Source organism: Nerophis lumbriciformis, linkage group LG05 (genome assembly GCF_033978685.3).
Source record: "Nerophis lumbriciformis linkage group LG05, RoL_Nlum_v2.1, whole genome shotgun sequence".
NCBI lineage: Eukaryota > Metazoa > Chordata > Actinopteri > Syngnathiformes > Syngnathidae > Nerophis > Nerophis lumbriciformis.
The window spans coordinates 25,455,656-25,474,923 of NC_084552.2; the positions used below are offsets into that span (position 1 = coordinate 25,455,656).

A 19,268-nucleotide genomic window follows, 5' to 3' on the forward strand; every position below is an offset into this window, starting at 1 on the left:
TTTATATGTTTATATTTCACCGGAAAATATATCGAGATATATATCGAATATCGAGTTTGAGTAAAAATATATCGAGATATACTTTTTCGTCCGTATCGCCCAGCCCTACCCTGAGGTCACACATGCCCCCTTTGGGGGGGCCCGCCCCACTATTACTGCCGTATTTTTCGGAGTATAAGTCATACTTGCCAACCCTCCCGGATTTTCCGGGAGACTCCCGAAAACCTCCCGGGACAAATTTTCTCCCGAAAATCTCTCGAAATTCAGGCGGACCTGAGTGACGTGTCGACAGCCTGTTTTCACGTCCGCTTTCCCACAATATAAACAGCGCGCCTGCCCAATGACGTTATAACTGGAGAATGATCGAGGGCGAGTTCTTAGTTTCTTATGTGGGTTTATTGTTAGGCAGTTTCATTAACGTCCTCCCAGCGCGGCAACAACACACAACAACAGCAGTCACGTTTTCGTCTACCGTAAAGCAGTTCGTCTGCCGTAAACAGCAATGTTGTGACACTCTTAAACAGGACAATACTGCCATCTACTGTACATGCATATGTGACATTAACATCTAGGGCTTTTACACCACGCCCCGCCCCCCCTCCCGAAATCGGAGGTCTCAAGGTTGGCAAGTATGGTATAAGTCGCTCCGGAGTATAAGCCGCACCGGCCGAAAATGCATAATAAGTGGTAGGAAAAACTTGTACCCAACATGAAAATGTTGAAAAATCCTTCAAAGGGGTCATATTATGATTTTTGTTTCTACGTTTAAAACAGTTCCTTGTGGTCTACATAACATGTAACATTGGTTCTTTGGTCAACATTTTGCATTTTTTTATGTTTCACAGACCATATTCAAGCCGCTTTCTGACCGTCTCTGCACGATGCGCGGTTTTGTGGGCGGTCCCATTTATGTGCCTCCACTTCGACTGCGTCTTCTCCCGATCACCCATGTTTGCGCTTCCATAGAGACAACAGATATGTTAGAACTATACGCCACAGCGAATGATTTTAGCATTTGTATTAGCAGGGTTTCCACAGGTATCAGCAAATCTATCCTAATGTTTTTTAGTGCCATTTTAATGCTTAAAAAAAAAAACAAGCGCATGTCCTGCATATAGTTATTATATATAGTCAGAAGCTTAAAACTATGTGTACACACAAAATTGTAAGCATTTGAAAATGATAATTTTAAAAGCTGAAAAGTTTACCGTATTTTTCCGACTATAAGGCGCGCTTAAAATCCTTTAATTTTCTCAAAAATCGACAGTGCACCTTATAACCCCGTGCGCCTAATGTACGGATTCTGACTGTGCTTACCGACCTCGAAGCAATTTTATTTGGTATATGGTGTAATGATAAGTGTGACCAGTAGATGGTAGTCACATATAAGAGATACGTGTAGACTGCAATATGACACCAGTAAACACCAAAACTTTAAATGAACATTACACACGGCACTCAAAAATCTGTCAAAATGTTTTAGTGCGTCTTTGAAGCCGCACCGCTTGATGGATTGTCAGCCCATTACGGCTACCGTAGTCAGAGATACGAGTATTACTATGGTGTGTGAATAAGGACCGCACAATGGCACCCATTAGCAGACATATTACCTGGTGTTTTGTTTCACAATATTATGCCAACTTTTCTTACCTTCTGGTACCTGCTGATGTGTATTTGAGATCTGCATAAGTCCTGAAAATTTGCGCAAGTCCGCCACTGTAGTCCGTGCCGATGCTGTAGTCAATAAGCTTCTTCTTTTTCACTATTTTCTTGTTATGGGACATTCATCCTGTGCTGTTGCCATTTGTAATATAAAGTAGTGTAAAGTTCTAACTTATATCTCGCTATGGAAGCGCTAAAAACTACCGGTGTAGTGGCTTTACATAATTCACCCACGGAACTTTAGTTATTAGAGAGTTCCGGTCGGACGGTTTTTCACGGGACACATTTACGGCCTCGTTGCTCTAGTGAGCCACGGATGAGGAGATGCTGTTCCGTTATTGATTGAAGTAAAGTCTGAATGTCATTAAAACAGTTAGCGCCATCTTTTGACACTTCTTCCACTCCCGTCCTTGCACGCTACACCGCTACAACAAAGATGACCGGGAGAAGACGCTGTCGAAGGTGAGCCACGTAAATAAGACCGCCCACAAAACAGCACATCCTGAAGCGACTGTCAGAAAGCGGCTTGAAGATGATCTGTAAAACATAATCTATGCAACATTTTGACCAAAGAACTACCATTACATGTTATGTAGACCACAAGAAAGTGTTCTCAATTCATAAAAAAATTATAATATGACCCCTTTATTGCACCTTATAATCCGGTGCGCCTTTTGTATGAAGAAAGACCTGACTATACCCGCTCATCGGCAGTGCATTTTATAATCCGGTGCGCCCTATGGTCCAGAAATTACGGTACATTAACTGTTACTATCAAGTGAAATAAAATTGGCTTTTTTATTTATTTATTTTTCTGTAGTGGTAGCAGCAGCTGACAGTTGTGGTGGTGACAGGAGAAGTGGCTTTGTTGGTCACTGTTAACTGCTGCCTGCCTTTAATTGGCGACTTGTGATTAGCGAATAGCATGTGTGATATCACCACATTGTTGCCCATTGAGAAAAGTTTTGAGTCTTTTTACACATGCTGCAGAACGCCTTTCTGGGTTTACAATAGACGGGCTTTAACTAAGTTATGAAAAGTTAGCCAGCCAGCCACTTTTGCTGAAATTTGCAATTTCCCATTCTCCTGACATGTACCGTATTTTTCGGAGTATAAGTCGCACCGGAGTATAAGTCGCACCGGCCGAAAATGCATAATAAATATATAAGTCGCATTTTTGGGGGAAATGTATTTGATAAAACCCAACACCAAGAGTAGACATTTGAAAGGCAATTTAAAATAAATAAAGAATAGTGAACAACAGGCTGAATAAGTGTACGTTATATGAGGCATAAATAACCAACTGAGAACGTGCCTGGTATGTTAACGTAACATATTATGGTAAGAGTCATTCAAATAACTATAACATATAGAACATGCTATACGTTTACCAAACAATCTGTCACTCCTAATGGCTAAATCCCATGAAATCTTATACGTCTAGTCTCTTACGTGAATGAGCTAAATAATAATATTTGATATTTTACGGTAATGTGTTAATAATTTCACACATAAGTCGCTCCTGAGTATAAGTCGCACCCCCGGCCAAACTATGAAAAAAACTGCGACATATAGTCCGAAAAATACGGTATTCATTTTCTTGCTTTCGCCACATCATGAGCATGTTCACAGGATGTAGCATTCCAAGCATCTGATGTTCTGACTTTGTGCACCAGCCATACACAATAGCCAATTAAAAGGTTCCACCTGTCAATCATCACCCTGTACCTTCAATCAAAATTATTAAAAAGGGAACTGCACTTAAGGCCTCTAAATAAACATCCAAATTTGAAATAGTTGATCAATATTATCTACCAAGAAGTAATTTATTAAATTGTATCTTTAACTTATAATAATAATTCACCCCTATACAATATCCTACCCTAATACCCTATTGTGCAATATTACCCTTCGAGTGCAATACATCCGACACTGATTGTTATTCATTACTCCGGTACTCTTGTCTTGTTCTGTATATTGTACAGTATTTTGTATTTGTATAGTGTTTTATATACTGTACAGGATTGCTTATTATTTTTATTGGATAGTAGTCTGTTTATTTAAATTCTTAGTTTTTTTCTTTATTACCTCTTGTGTAATTTATTTTACCCAATATTTGTTCCCACTACCGCACCTTAAGTTGGAGTCCTTAATCTCGTTATATGCAAATATAATGACAATAAAGTCCATTCTATTCTATTCTATTAAAAACATGTTGTAAAAATGCATATCCTCTGAAACTATACCTTGTGGTAGCCACAAACTGGAGGCTACGTTCTTTAATCAGAATACCATTTTTTCTAAATGTTAAAAGTTTTTATGGAATAATAAATTGACATCATACTAGGAATGCAAATGATGCATGTCTTGGTAAATGGATGATTGATTTAAACATTCTAGAAAAAGACATGTCATGGAATGATTTTTGGGAAAATGCCAATAAGTCCTTTAGATGCATTACAATGAGTCAATAAAAATCTTGAATAGATTGAAATGGGTTCAGTAGTATATATATATATATATATATATATATATACTGTATGCATATATATATACAAACCCCAAAACCAGTGAAGTTGGCACGTTGTGTAAATTGTAAATAAAAAGAGAATACAATGATATGCAAATCCTTTTCAACCTATATTCAATTGAATAGACCGCAAAGACAAGATATTTAACGTTCGAACTGTAAAACTTCATTTTTTGCAAATATTAGCTCATTTTGAATTTGATGCCTGCAACATGTTTCAAAAAAGCTGGCACAAGTGGCAAAAAAGACTGAGAAAGTTGAGGAATGCTCATCAAACACTTATTTGTAACATCCCACAGGTGAAAAGGCTAATGGGAACAGGTGGGTGCCATGATTGGGTGTAAAAGCAGCTTCCATGAAATGCTCAGTCATTCACAAACAAGGATGGGGCGAGGGTCACCACTTTGTGAAGAAATGCGTAAGAAAATTGTCCAACAGTTTAAGAACAACATTTCTCAACGAGCTATTGCAAGGAATTTAGAAATTTCACCATCAAAGGTCTGTAATATCATCAAAAGGTTCAGAGAATCTGGAGAAGTCACTGCACGTAACATTGAATGCCTGTGACCTTTTATCCTTCAGTACTGCATCAAAAACCAACATCAGTGTGTAAAGGATATCTCCACATGGGCTCAGGAACACTTCAGAAAACCACTGTCAGTAACTACAGTCTGTCGCTACATCTGTAAGTGCAAGTTAAAACTCAACTATGCAAATCGAAAGCCGTTTATCAACAACACCCAGAAACACAGCCGGCTTCGCTGGGCCTGAGCTCATCTAAGATGAACTGATGCAAAGTGGAAAAGTGTTCTGTGGTCTGACGAGTCCACATTTCAAATTGTTTTTGGAAACTGTGGACGTCGTGTCCTCCGGAACAAAGAGTAAAAGAACCATCCGGATTGTTCTAGGCGCAAAGTTCAAAAGCCAGTATCTGTGATGGTATGGGGGTGTATTAGTGCCCAAAGCATGGGTAACTTACACGTATGTGAAGGCACCATTAATGCTGAAAGGTACATACAGGTTTTGGAGCAACATATGTTGCCATCCAAGCAACGTTACCATGGACGCCCCTGCTTATTTCAGCAAGACAATGCCAAGCCACGTGTTACATCAACGTGGCTTCATAGTAAAAGAGTGCGGGTACTAGACTGGCCTGCCTGTAGTCCAGACCTGTCTCCCATTGAAAATGTGTGGCGCATTATGAAGCCTAAAATACCACAACGGAGACCCCGGACTGTTGAACAACTTAAGCTGTACATCAAGCAAGAATGGGAAATAATTCCACCTGAGAAGCTTAAAAAATGTGTCTCCTCAGTTCCCAAACCTTTACTGAGTGTTGTTAAAAGGAAAGGCCATGTAACACAGTGGTGAACATGCCCTTTCCCAACTACTTTGGCACGTGTTGCAGCCATGAAATTCAAAGTTAATTATTATTTGCAAAAAAAAAAAAGTTTATGAGTTTGAACATCAAATATCTTGTCTTAGTAGTGCATTCAATTGAATATGGGTGGAAAATTATTTGCAAATCATTGTATTCCGTTTATATTTACATCTAACACAATTTCCCAACTCACATGGAAACGGGGTTTGTATAAAGTGTCAGGCAGCTGAAGGAACTCCCATTAATTTACCGGTACTGAGGGAATGTCAGTGAATAAAGGTTGTGGTTTGTTGTGAGAATTGCTTTGCTTGTCCATCCTAGGCCACCGTAGGTCACGAGAGGTTTGTCATAAGAGTTGCTACCAAGTTAGCTCGGGTGTGTTAAACCGGAGAGTGAAATTAAGCAGTCATGTATAAAACAAGCTCACCTTTCTCATTAACATGGTGTCACAATTAAGGACAACACTCCTACAGTGACAAAGCCGTTTGACTTTTACCGTCCAGCGGAGTGGCCGCTATGACATCAGCCCTTTTAACGCTTTCGGACTTTACCAGTTTGAAAGCCAGAGCCTTAGAAAAGAAACACACGGACGTAGCAATCAATCGATGACCACAAAGTTATTAAGTTCATTCTAATTCCTCTTTTGATTGATTGTTGTATTGACTATTGACCCAGTCCTACAATTGTATTATTTGTTAATGAGAAGACATCGTATTTGAGGTTTTTTAATGCCACTAGGCCTTAATTTTCGCAAAATCCGTGTAATGCTTTTAAAAGCACTGTGGAAACCCTGATTAGAAATGGCAACAGCGCAGGATGCATGTGCATGTACGAGCCAGTCTGCCTCACAACAAGAGGATAGAGAAAACGAAGGCGCTTATCACTACAAAGTCGGACTAGTCAAAACTTTTACGGTAAAACTTTCAGTTGACATCACCTCCATATTTATACTGTTGACTGTCAATCAGAATGTGCAATAATGTTATGCTACTTACTGTGCCTTGTATATACATTTTTATATTTTATTTTTATTTTTAGCTAAGTACCATGTGACTTGTTGAAGGGTGGACTAGCAAAGTAAGATTTTCATCGTACGGCAAACTGTCTGTTTAACTGTGCATATGACAATAAACAATCTTGAATCTTGAATCAAATAAAAGAACATCACAAATTGGGCCAATTCTAAATGGCTTGTTTGGAGGAAGTATGAAGGAAATCCCGAAATACTCAAAAACAGGTACCAATAGGTAAGAAAAGTTGCCTTTGCACAACAGATTGCCTGTACGTGAAGATTTAAGATTTCTATATTTGTATATTAGTCCACAGGATGGCACTACTTCTTCCTATTCAGCGCATACAGCAAACATTTTATACCTTTTACGGTTTTGTGTTCAAGCTTCCTGTGGAAAAAGACCAACATTAAACCTTTTCTCAATTCTCAGGGATTTCTGTTTTTTAAACCTGGTTTCCACTGACATTACCCAGGTAAAAGAAGATATACTATTCCCTGGGGAGGTTCCTGGTAATAAATGTTCCTAGAAATTAAGTTTAAAAAGGGGCGACAGCATTTTAGCCTGTTAAACTCTTATCAATCAAAAGTAATGGATGTGTAGGATCTCACCAAAGAATTCCTGACGGTTCTCCGCTGCCCCAACATCCTCCTGAGCCTTGACCGGCCCCCCGGCGGAAGACGGCCCCAGTGCCATGCTGGGTTTGGCCAGGGCCAGAGAGTGTTCCTTCAGCATCAGGCCCTCCAGGAGACTGTCCCCTTCTAGTGCTGCGTCTCGGAGAAGAAGCCAGGTCAGCTCTTCTTGGTAACGCGTACCTGGCAGGTCAGAGTAGCGGGTCTTCTCTCCCACCACACCTCCTTCTTTGCCTCTTGCTCCGGTCCTCTGCTCATCCCACCACTCTGGGCCAGCCTGGTAGCACGCGGCAGCCGGACTTCCGACAGCCGGTGGGTAGGAGTGTCGGCTATCGCCCTGACGCATACCCCCGTCCAGGTATTGAGTCCAGGCCTCCACCGGGGTCACTCCAGCTCTTCCAGGAGCACCATATCCGGCTGCAGAGCACCCTGACTGCATGGAGGGGGATTGCTGCTGTAGTGGAAGACCTCCAGAGGTGGAGTAGCGAGAGTCGTAGCCCAGACTGATGCCGCTGGTCCGGTTGCTGCTGCAGCGGCTCCCCATGGGGCTCCCCCCGCCGCCACCGCCGCTGGCTGTGCTGGAGGCGAAGCTGGACCTGGGGCTGACCAGCACCGACTCCTGGAGGCTGAAAGACGAGCATGGACTCAGGGTTGGGCCTGGAGGATAGAAAAAGCCTCCTCCGCCGCCGCTGCCTCCGCCGCTGACATCAGACGGGCGGTGTGGCGGGTGAGAAAGGGACGCGGGTCTGGTGCTCTCCCACAGTTCACTACCCGTGCTCAGGCGCTTGTAGAACAACGCCTCCTGGAGAGAAAGACGCTTGTGCCTCTCTGGTTCTGAGATGTAGCCAGACTCTGCCATACCTCCACCAGTTCTGGAAGCAGACCCGTAGCCAGCGGGGTTGGCTGGGTACGGCGGCGGGACTGAGAGCGGTGGCGGCTGGGAAAGAAGATGCTGCCTTTTGACCAGCTGCTGGAGCTCCAGGGAGTAGCGGCGCTGGTTCAAGGACCCTTTGGACCCGAACGCATCACACTCTGGACCCAGGCCGGATTCTCGCCTCATATGAGAGTCCACACCTTCGCCCAGGTAGCAGGAGGCCCTCTGCTGGGGGGAGCGACGCCTCAGCGGGGCCAGGGTGGAAGGGTGAGTCGGTTGCTCGCCATCTGGAGGTACGGTCTGCTGGGCCATTCCCAGTCTTCCTGTTGCAGGAACGTCGCTTGTTGCGGAGAACTGACCGGGTCTGGGGGGCGAGGTCGCTATGGAGGTGGGTGGCAGACTCCCCCCGCCACCCCCGGGGATACCAGTGTTGCCGTTGCTGTTGTTGGAGTTACTGGCTAAGTCCTGCTTTTTCTTGGAACTATTTAATTTAACGCTGCCCGAGTCTGTGAGCTTCAGCTTTTCTAACAACTTGCTTATCGGTCGATCCATGACGTAAAGTGGGCCAGATACAAATGAGGCAAAATAAAATAATACGATCCACTGCTATTTTCTACGTTGACACTAGAACTAGCCTTGGATGTATCTCTGCTCATATGTACACACACTAAATAAATAGAAAACCTGATAAATAAGAGCATTCCATGGCGCTAACATGACTTAAATCCTCAGTCGTCTGCTTTTTGCCATCATGTGGACCATCCAGGTAGGACCCATTTGAACTATTGAAAGAGTCCCGGCGAGCTCGACAAGAAACATACATCCAGGACACTATAGTGGTCCTTTGTGGACCCTCCACATCTGCATAGTCTGGCCCTTTCAAAACAAAACACCTCTTAAATTAAAATCTCCTGTGATGTTCTCGGATTAGATGCGTGCCCCCTAAAAAGAAAAAGACAACCAAAAAAAAGTACTTCATGTGTCCCCCAGGAGAGAGAAGACAAGTCCGTGTGTGTGAACGACTCACCAGACTTCTGCCATTCATCCCAAAATAAAAGCCTGATCGTGGAAAGACATCAAGAAGTGAATTTGACCTCCAGAAAGAATCCTGCTCCTGTTGAGTCCGTCGGTTTATCATTCACTATTTTCAAATCCGGTCCGGTGCGATTTTAGCGGAGCAGTTCGATAACAAATCTACCAAACCGATATTGTTGCGCACAAACCGACTTATTCCTTCTTAAAAGACGCTCTCCGTATAAATAAAACCCATCCCCGTGCGCATTGCGTGGTCGACAACTTTGTTTCTTTCTTTCTTCCCCTAAATAATTACCTCCCCCTCTTTTTTTATAATAATCAAGACACTCTGATACAATAGCGTATTCCGGTACTAGCTTTTCAAAATAAACGACCACACGAATACATGTTGGAAGATTCCCGACGGAATTCAATGACAAAATCTTACATTATCACATTAAAATGTTAAATATTACGTTTACCTTATTCTGTAACCATTTTCTTGGGTGATTTGAATGCTGTTTTGAACCAGACTAGCAAACTCTCATTTATTTTGAAGGCAACACCAAGCCAGGACCGTTACTCAGCGTTCTCTCGCCGTCTAGCCTGACGCTTCTCTGGGTTCCTTTATCAGTCAACTGCGGCTTGTCCCCCTCAACCCCCCGACCCCCCCTCCCACGAACCGCCAGCCGGGACACCTTTCCTCCAGCCATGGCCGTTTAGTTATTCAAACTCAACACTCAGCCAATAAACATAAGCACTACATCTCATTTATAAACAACAAACACGACTACTTTCTAGCTGCAAAGTCAAGCAAGTGTCCAATGAGTCCGCGTCCTACTAATTTTGCATTAAACGTGCTTCTTTAATCCACTTAAAAAGTAGTGCTATTATTTAGTGTTGTTATGATGTATGTCACTATGATGCACAACAACGCCAACGCATTTGCGTGAGTTAATGTCGCCAAAAACATGCTAAACGCGCCCACATTCTGTTCCTCGTTGTGCAGGCAACGGCACTACTTTATTGTACCAGCAGCCTGTGGAATGCGCGGAAGAACTCAGTGGAGGAGTGAAGCGACCAGTGCTTTTTTTTTTTTTTTTCTCCTTTTTTTTTTGTCGTCACGTCTGAGTTCTCCAAGGATGACCCAGTCTAGAACAAACATCCAGGCCAAGGCAGTCAGCCTCACTGCAGGACTTTGAGCCGGCATTCGTGTGGCAGTTAACGGAGCCGCAAAAGCCATGCAGGAAGTGTGATGCATATAGCATATTTGTTTAAATATTGCCCCGGAGACCCCCCCCCGGCCCTCGGCTCCAGATGGAGCCCCCGTTCGCTCCACCGCAGTCCCGTGCAGCCGTTGCCTCACCGCCGCCTGCGAGTGGGAACTTGTCTGAAAAGCTAACAGAGGAATTCTTCTGGGCTTAAGTGTTGCAGGAGCCATTTGCACACAAAACAATTGTCTGCAGGGGCTTTTGTGCTTTGTTTGTGTCGCTCCCTGTCAAATACTGTAGTCAATCGTCAAATATGAATGACCAATGAGTCACCGAAACGCCTAATTATTAGGGATGTCCGATAATGGGTTTTTGCCGATATCCGATATTCCGATATTGTCCAACTCTTTAATTACCGATACCGATATCAACATACTTGCCAATCTTGAGACCTCCGATTTCGGGAGGTGGGGTGTGGGGGCGTGGTCAAGAGGGGAGGAGTATATTGACAGCTAGAATTCACCAAGTCAAGTATTTCATACATATATATATATATATATATATATATATATATATATATATATATATATATATATATATATATATATATATATATATATATATATATATAGATATCTACATCCTGAAAATATGCAAACAAAACTGTGTTTAGATAATTGATACTTCAAACTTGCATGAATAAATATTAAGGAATATAACATAATTTGGCTTCTGAGAGTTTCAAAATGTAATGAATAGAATGCTAAAGTTGTTGATAAACAAGCAATTATTTTAATAATTAAATATGGTCACTTTAAATAAATTATTATGATAATTTAAAATCAATTATTTCAAATATGTTTATTTTAATGTATAATTCTATGACTGGATGTAATAAGGAGTCACAAAAAAATACAAATAAAAATACAATTAATTTTGATGTTTTTAGCGAAATATAGCAAACATGTATTTAGTTTTTTTTTTTTTTTAAATTAATAAATGTATTTATTTTTAGGTAAAATAAACATAATAATACAATTTATCTCTAGTCTGGATGATTTAGTTCTTGTCACCCTGTTGTCCTCCCGTCATGAAAAAAGGCTGTCCTCACTCAGGTCCGCATGGAGCTGGAGGGGGCGTGGCTTCCAGCTCCGGCTGAAAATCGGGAGATTTTCGGGAGAATATTTGTCCCGGGAGGTTTACGGGAGAGGCGCTGAATTTCGGGAGTCTCCCGGAAAATTCGGGAGGGTTGGCAAGTTGATATCATATCAACCGATACTGATATATACAGTCGTGGAATTAACACATTATTATGCCTAATTTGGACAACCAGGTATGGTGAAGATAAGGTACTTAAAAAAAAAAAAAAGATAAAATAAAACAAGATTAATAAATTAAAAACATTTTCTTGAATAAAAAAAGAAAGTAAAACAATATAAAAACAGTTACATAGAAACTAATAAATAATGAAAATGAGTCAAATTAACTGTTAAAGGTTAGTACTATTAGTGGACCAGCAGCACGCACAATCATGTGTGCTTACGGACTGTATCCCTTGCAGACTGTATTGATATATATTGATATATAATGTAGGAACCTGAATATTAATAACAGAAAGAAACAACCCTTTTGTGTGAATGGCTGTAAATGGGGGAGGGAGTTTTTTGGGGGTTGGTGCACTGATTGTAAGTGAATCTTGTGTTTTTTTATGTTGATTTAATTAAAAAAACCAAAAAAAAAAACGATACCGATAATAAAAAACCTGGTACCGATAATTTCCGATATTATATTTTAAAGCATTTATCGGCTGATAATATCGGCAGGCCGATATTATCGGACGTCTCTACTAATTATTAATATAAGCATAAACATTATTGCTGCAAACATCGCTGTTTATACAGCACGGATATATTATGTTAAGTGCGTGCATTTTATTTATTTAAAAGACGACAGAATTGGGCATTTAAAGTTGAATTCACATCTATATAATCAACGTTGAAGACGTGAAGAGAAAAGTAAAGATAAGTACATTTTTGGCGTTTTGAGCTCCCGTATTGATTATTTGCTGTTATTGCCAACAGCACGGCGGCCATCTTTGTTGTTCTTCACGTCTAAAAACGCAACTCTACCCTCGTTTAAAGTTGCAGACGCCTCATGAGAATCAGCGTAGCAGAAGTAAACATGAGAAAATATATTCTTTTTGAACGTCTGGAGCACCTCTTAGTGGTTATTTGCTGTTATTGCAGGCAACATGGCGGACGACGAAATAATAATACTCTGCTATCCACTTTTACGACTGCTTTATTTGATAAATGCTTTACAATTATCAATCAAATATTGGAGAATAGTACAAAAACACTTAAATTGATATCTCTGTTAAAAACATTTAAAGTGATTTAGGTTGCCCTTTTTTGTCATTTTTCCCGTCATATTTATTATTATTATTATTTATTTTGTTTATCTATCTGGATTTGCTTTTGTTTTCTTTCCTTGATGTTGAAAGTGCCTTGACTTTTGTGTGAATTATAAATGTATGTTTGTTGTTCAATAAAAAAAAAATTAAAAAACCCCAAAACTTTTACGACTGCTTTTCTTGACAACATTACGCACATACATGTATTTGTTTCCATCACAAAATGACTGAATATGTATTTAAAGTTGTATTCACCTCATGGAAATCAACATTGCAGAAGTAAATGAGAAAACTACAATTATTATTTACTTCTTGAGCACCTTTTAGTGGTTATGTGCTGTTATTGCAAGCAACATAGAGGCTTTGGTGTTGTCGTTTTTTTTGACATTACTTAACGCATTAGAACGTGACTGTATGATGATTTAAAGTTGCAAACACATCTTTAAAATCAGTATTGCACAACTTAGTGACCAAAGAAAAGAAATAATTATTAGCGTCTGGAGCACCTCTTAGTGGTTATTTGCTGTTATTGCAGGCATTACGGCGGCCTACTGAATAATAATGCTCTACTATTCACTTTTACGACTGCTTTTCTTGACAACATCCATCCATCAATTTTTCTACCGCTTATTCCCTTTGGGGTCGCGGGGGGCGCTGGAGCCTATCTCAGCTACAATCGGGCGGAAGGCGGGGTACACCCTGGACAAGTCGCCACCTAATCGCAGGGCCAACACAGATAGACAGACAACATTCACACTCACATCCACACACTAGGGCCAATTTAGTGTTGACAACATTACGCACATAAATTAAATTTTTTTTTTTTTTTAATCACTAAATGACTGAATATGTATTGATAGTTGTATTCACCTCATGGAAATCAACATTGCAGAAGCAAACGAGAAAACTACAATTATTATTTACTTCTTGAGCACCTTTTAGTGGTTATGTGCTGTTATTGCAAGCAACATAGAGACCATCTTAAATTGGCGTTGTCTTTTTTTTCTGACATTACTTAACGCATTAGAACGTGACTTTATGATGATTTAAAGTTGCAAACACATCTTTAAAATCAGTATTGCACAAGTGACCAAGAGAAAATACATTATTATTAGCGTCTGGAGCACCTCTGAGTGGTTATTTGCTATTGTTGCAGGCATTACGGCGGCCTACTAAATAATAATGCTCTACTATTCACTTTTACGACTGCTTTTCTTGACAACATTACGTACATAAATTAATTTGTTTTTGTTTTATTTTTTTTATCACAAAATGACTGAATATGTATTTAAAGTTGTATTCACCTCATGGAAATCAACATTGCAGAAGTAAACGAGAAAACTACAATTATTATTTACTTCTTGAGCACCTTTTAGTGGTTATGTGCTGTTATTGCAAGCAACATGGAGGCCATCTTAAATTGGTGTTGTCTTTTTTTTCTGACATTACTTAACGCATTAGAACGTGACTTTATGATGATTTAAAGTTACAAACACATCTTTAAAATCAGTATTGCACAAGTGACCAAGAGAAAATACATTATTATTAGCGTCTGGAGCACCTCTTAGTGGTTATTTGCTATTATTGCAGGCATTACGGCGGCCTACTAAATAATAATGCTCTGAATATGTATTTACAGTTGTATTCACCTCATGGAAATCAACATTGCAGAAGTAAACGAGAAAACTACAATTGTTATTTACTTCTTTAGCACCTTTCAGTGGTTATGTGCTGTTATTGCAGGCATCACGGCGGCCTACTACGTAAATAATATTCTACTAAATAATACACTGTCATTCACTCCTACGACATTTAATCACAAAATGACTGAATATTTATTTAGTAGGGCTGTGAATCTTTGGGTTGAGTTGAGTTGAGTTTGAGTTTATTTCGAACATGCAAGTATACAACATGATACATCACAATCTCCAGTTTCTCTTTTCAACATGTTCGAAAAGGAGTAGGAAGAAGCAAAGCTTATTTAATCCTACCCCTTTTCTTTTACATGACAGTTGCTAAAACTTTTGTTCACTTCCTGTTCTCAATTTATTCACAATATACTCCATAAGTAATACAATAAAATAAGTAAATAAATAATAATTGGTGAAGTAAGTTACATTTCATATGTTGAGATAAGTAAGATTATTTTGTGAGTGAAAGAATGAAAGAATGGATGAGTTAAATAAATTCAGAATGTTTATCATGGTTCTTCTTCTTTGTACTTTGTAAACACTTTAAGTTTGAAGAGTTTCTTGAAGTGGATCATATTAGTACATTGTTTGATTGCTTTGCTTAATCCATTCCATAATTTAATTCCACATACTGATATACTGAAGGTCTTAAGTGTTGTACGTGCATACAAATGTTTTAAATTACATTTCTCTCTAAGATTATATTTCTCCTCTTTTTTTGAGAAGAATTGTTGTATATTCTTGGGTAGCAGGTTATAGTTTGCTTTGTGTATAATTTTAGCTGTTTGCAAATTCACTATGTCGTAGAATTTCAGAATCTTTGATTCAATAAATAAAGGATTTGTGTGTTCTCTATATCCAACATTATGTATTATTCTAACTGATCTTTTTTGTAACACCGTTAATGAATGAAGTGTACTTTTGTAATTATTTCCCCATATTTCTGCACAATAACTCAGATATGGTAACACTAGTGAGCAGTAGAGAATATGAAGTGATTTTTTGTCTAGAACATGTTTTGCTTTATTCATTATTGACGTGTTTCTTGCTACTTTATGTTGTATATTTTTTACGTGCAGCAATGGGTGTCCCACGATTCGATTCAATATCGATTCTTGGGGTCACGATTTGATTCAATTTTTTTTTTAAATTCACCCTGCAAAAAATGTTCTATAGAATCTCTATAGAAATATATAGAACGCTATAGAATTTCGTCGGAATTTCTTTAGAACTGAAGATTCTATAGAATATGTATTCAAAATTCTATAGAAATTCTATAGACATCAGCTTCATGTGCTGGAAGGTCTTTTCACTGTTCTATAGAGCTGGGAATTCTATAGAATATCCTATAGAAATTCTATAGACATTACATTATCTGATGAAAAGTCCATAGATTGTTCTATAGAACTGGGCATTCTATAGAATGTCTAACAGAAATTCTATAGACATTACTTTATCTGCTGAAAGGTCTATAGATTGTTCTATAGAACTGGGCATTCTATAGAATGTCTAACAGAAATTCTATAGACATTATCCTTTATCTGCTGAAAGTTCTATAGATTGTTCCATGGAATAAAATTCTATAAAATGGCAGCAGCGCTATCACCATAGCATTGATTAATCTCATTAAGTTGATTCACCAGACTTGAGCTTGTTTTTTGAACAATGCAGGATGTCTCCCTCAATTATGAAAATGTTAATTTTGTATCATTTAAAATTGTGAGGTGTCATTTCAAGGCGGACACCCAGAACTTCGGCAGACTTTATTTTTAAAAGTATATTTATTCCAATAAATCAATTTATTTTTATTTTTAGAGTTTTTGAGTTATCTATAAGTAAAAAGTGTGAATATTTTCGTAACTTACTTTTTTATGTGATAAAATTAATTTTATTGGACTTCCAACATAAATTGATTTAGCAAAACTCAGTTCAAAGGTTTAAATCAGACCTAAAACGTCAGGACCCGCCCACGTACCTGCATGCAGCTGTGGAAGAACAAGCCCAGACACGTTTCTTCACGGAGCCCAATAGGAAAACACTTTACCGAACTCATGTAAGTAACAATTTATATTGTTAAAAGTCAGTATTTGCCAGGATTTAAATGTATACATTTTCAAAAGCATGGTTCAATGTTATATTTAGTTTACTACTTTTCCCGCCGTAACATTACAAACCCCCCCCCAAAACACGATAGATAGAACTGCTCTCGTTTTGTTATAAAATAACAAAACTGTTTTAAGGCTGCAATCACAACCAAATTCATGTATAGTTGGTAATAATCGCGTTGTATCAATGTTTCTCATATCCGACACTAATAAGTGCGAATATGTTTCAAATCAACTTTTTTTTTTAAATTATTTATTTTTCCCCTTCGCGCTTGCCGTAGTTGCAAAGCAGATTTCGCGGGCAGTTTGAGTTGGTGATGGCGGCCATAACGTCCATGTTGACTTCACTCGCTCTTTCTAAACTGCTCAAGTCACGTCGGAGTTCATTGACGGTAACTTTGTTGGCTTAAACATCACATTTAGTTTTAGGGTCTTCTAGGCGCGATGCGAGACGTCACAAGCGGGCTAACGTTGAGCCAAACAGCAGCATCGAGGCACGGGCGGAAATGGTGAGCTAGCAAAACTAGCCTAATTTATTATTATTATTAGTATTATTATCATCCCTCCATTGTTTGTAACGTCAGGCTTGTGTGATCACACAGAGAAGGAGTTTGGCCCCCAGTCAGGTCGCCAAACGGAAGCAAGGGGAGGATGATCATCGAGACGAAATATAGTATATTAACCACGCGGTTCTCGAGAGAAGATGAATGGAGAAAATTGGGACAGTGATGAAGAAGTCCAAGTTCCATGGCCACTCAACAAAGCAGGAGGAAGGAAGCAGTCACAAACCAAATACGTGGCAAGAATTCTGAGATTTGGTGGTAATTAATAAACAGTTGAAAACTTTTCAATTCAATTCAGTAAAAAGTATACGTTTTACCAGAAGTACATATAAATATAGATATATTTAATGTACTTCTGATTTTACACCTTGAACTTTCGACTTTGTTTATGTAAAGTTAAATTTAATTAATATAATTTTTTTTCTTCCATGATTGATAGTAATTTCTCATCAGTGCAGCCCTGGTATACTGAATGTTTCAATCTGCAATGCTGAGGTGATTGTCATGATAGTACAGACTTAACCTTGACAATTTTTTAATATGGCTGTAAGCCTGTAAATAAGGGAAAGTAAGGTGAAATTTGTTTCTCGCTGAGGTGAATTTCTGAATCATCAGAACTGTAGGTATACCAAAGTAATTTAGTGATAACAATCTGCTGCTGAAATGTATGACTAACTGTACAGTTTAATTTAGCTTAATGTGGCACATTTGTTTTTACACAGAAGACACACGTGAACTGACGCCATATTTGAAAGCCGCTCAGGATGGCAAGGATGTACCCCTTACTGGTGATTTGGAATATGGCAGAGGCAAGAGAAACAAACAGCCAAAGTCTTGGTCATCAGACAGTGAGAGCAAGGATGAAAGTGACGAGGAGACTCTATCTGACAGACAGCAGGTACTTTTATTTCAGTGGTGTTGTCGCGATATGACCGAAATAGTGTTGAAAGCGACGTTAAACGTTAATTCACTCACTCACTATTTCAGTGGTGTTTCAACTGTGTGAGGTTTTGTAGGATTCAATCCCATACTTTTGAAGTACCTTGTCAGTTTTTCTTTATCATAAAAGTTAATCAAATCATGTTTCATTGTAGGCTTTAAAGTTATTGAATATTTTGATTCAATTCGACCAACTCAGACAGAATAATATTCAAGACAAATTGAGGTGTTGACAGACTTTCTGCATGTACTCGAAAATCTATCATTTCTGCAAACATATTTCTTCACTTCAATGGCATATAAAAGAACTGAACACGTTTTCTTGTTAATCTTGATTTTTCAGAAGAAAAAGAGGAAAGTAAGCCGTACAGCTGTTGGATATGATGCTCGGGCACAATTGAAGGCCCAACTTGCTGCTGTGAGTACATGAATAGAATAGAATAGGATTTTATTGGTTAATCAAAGCACCCTCTCGAGGCAAACAATCACAAGTGCCTAGCATTCATTTGAAATCGAGGACGTAAAAATTGCATCCCTGGCAACTGGTTTAAAACACAAGTTTATACTTTTACTTATATGAAAATAACACTACAAATACCTGATGAACAGTGCCTACTGTGTGAATGGCTTACTGCTACATGTACATGTAGCATATTCAAATTAATGTGCCTACAAGGTTGCTTATACATGTAAAACTTATATGGTGCTGTCAGGGCCGTATCCAGGACAAATTGCTTCCGGAAAACATATGAGCGCCCAAATTAATCATAATACAAATTATTTCATTTGATTTACTATTTTGACATTTTCAGCTGGGAAGAACTTCACCGAAAGATACATGTACAGAAATGGAATCCCTGAAGAAGGAAGTCCTCCAGTTGAGAGAGGAAAACAAATCCCTTCGAGATGCATTGAGGGTTGTTGAAGGTAGGTTTTCTTATTCTAGAAGTATGTTATTGTAATTATCATAGGTTGATGGAAAATATGCTTACATGTCGATGTATGAAATAACTTTCTTATTACTGTATTTTCATCTAACTTTGGCCTACGGGTATTGTCGTCATGTACGGCTGTCCATCCGTCACCGCAATATTTACAGAATCGTTTCATGTACGGAAACCAAACTTGTTACATCTATTTATCTTAGTGTAACAAGAAGCCTATCGAAAATGAGTCGTCTCGGACAATATTTTCCAGAGTTATGCCCCTTTTTTCCAATAAAAATCCATTTATGATTTGGGAT

At 39.0% G+C, this 19,268-nt stretch overlaps 1 protein-coding gene across 2 annotated transcripts in view; it reads right to left on the reverse strand.

The window, feature by feature from the left end:
* Positions 1-9,972, reverse strand: part of ajuba (ajuba LIM protein) — a 36,159-nt gene extending 26,187 nt beyond the window's left edge. The window contains exons 1-2 of one of the 2 annotated variants that reach the window (XM_061960992.2): positions 9,117-9,972; positions 7,195-9,031 (exon numbers count right to left, since the gene is read on the reverse strand). In XM_061960992.2, the coding sequence (XP_061816976.1) occupies positions 7,195-8,641 (1,447 nt within the window). In that variant the 5' untranslated portion in view covers positions 8,642-9,031; positions 9,117-9,972. Of the gene's footprint in view, positions 1-7,194 lie in introns of both variants that reach the window. The other variant, XM_061960991.2, reaches the window with a different exon arrangement.
* Positions 9,973-19,268: the final 9,296 nt, after the last annotated feature.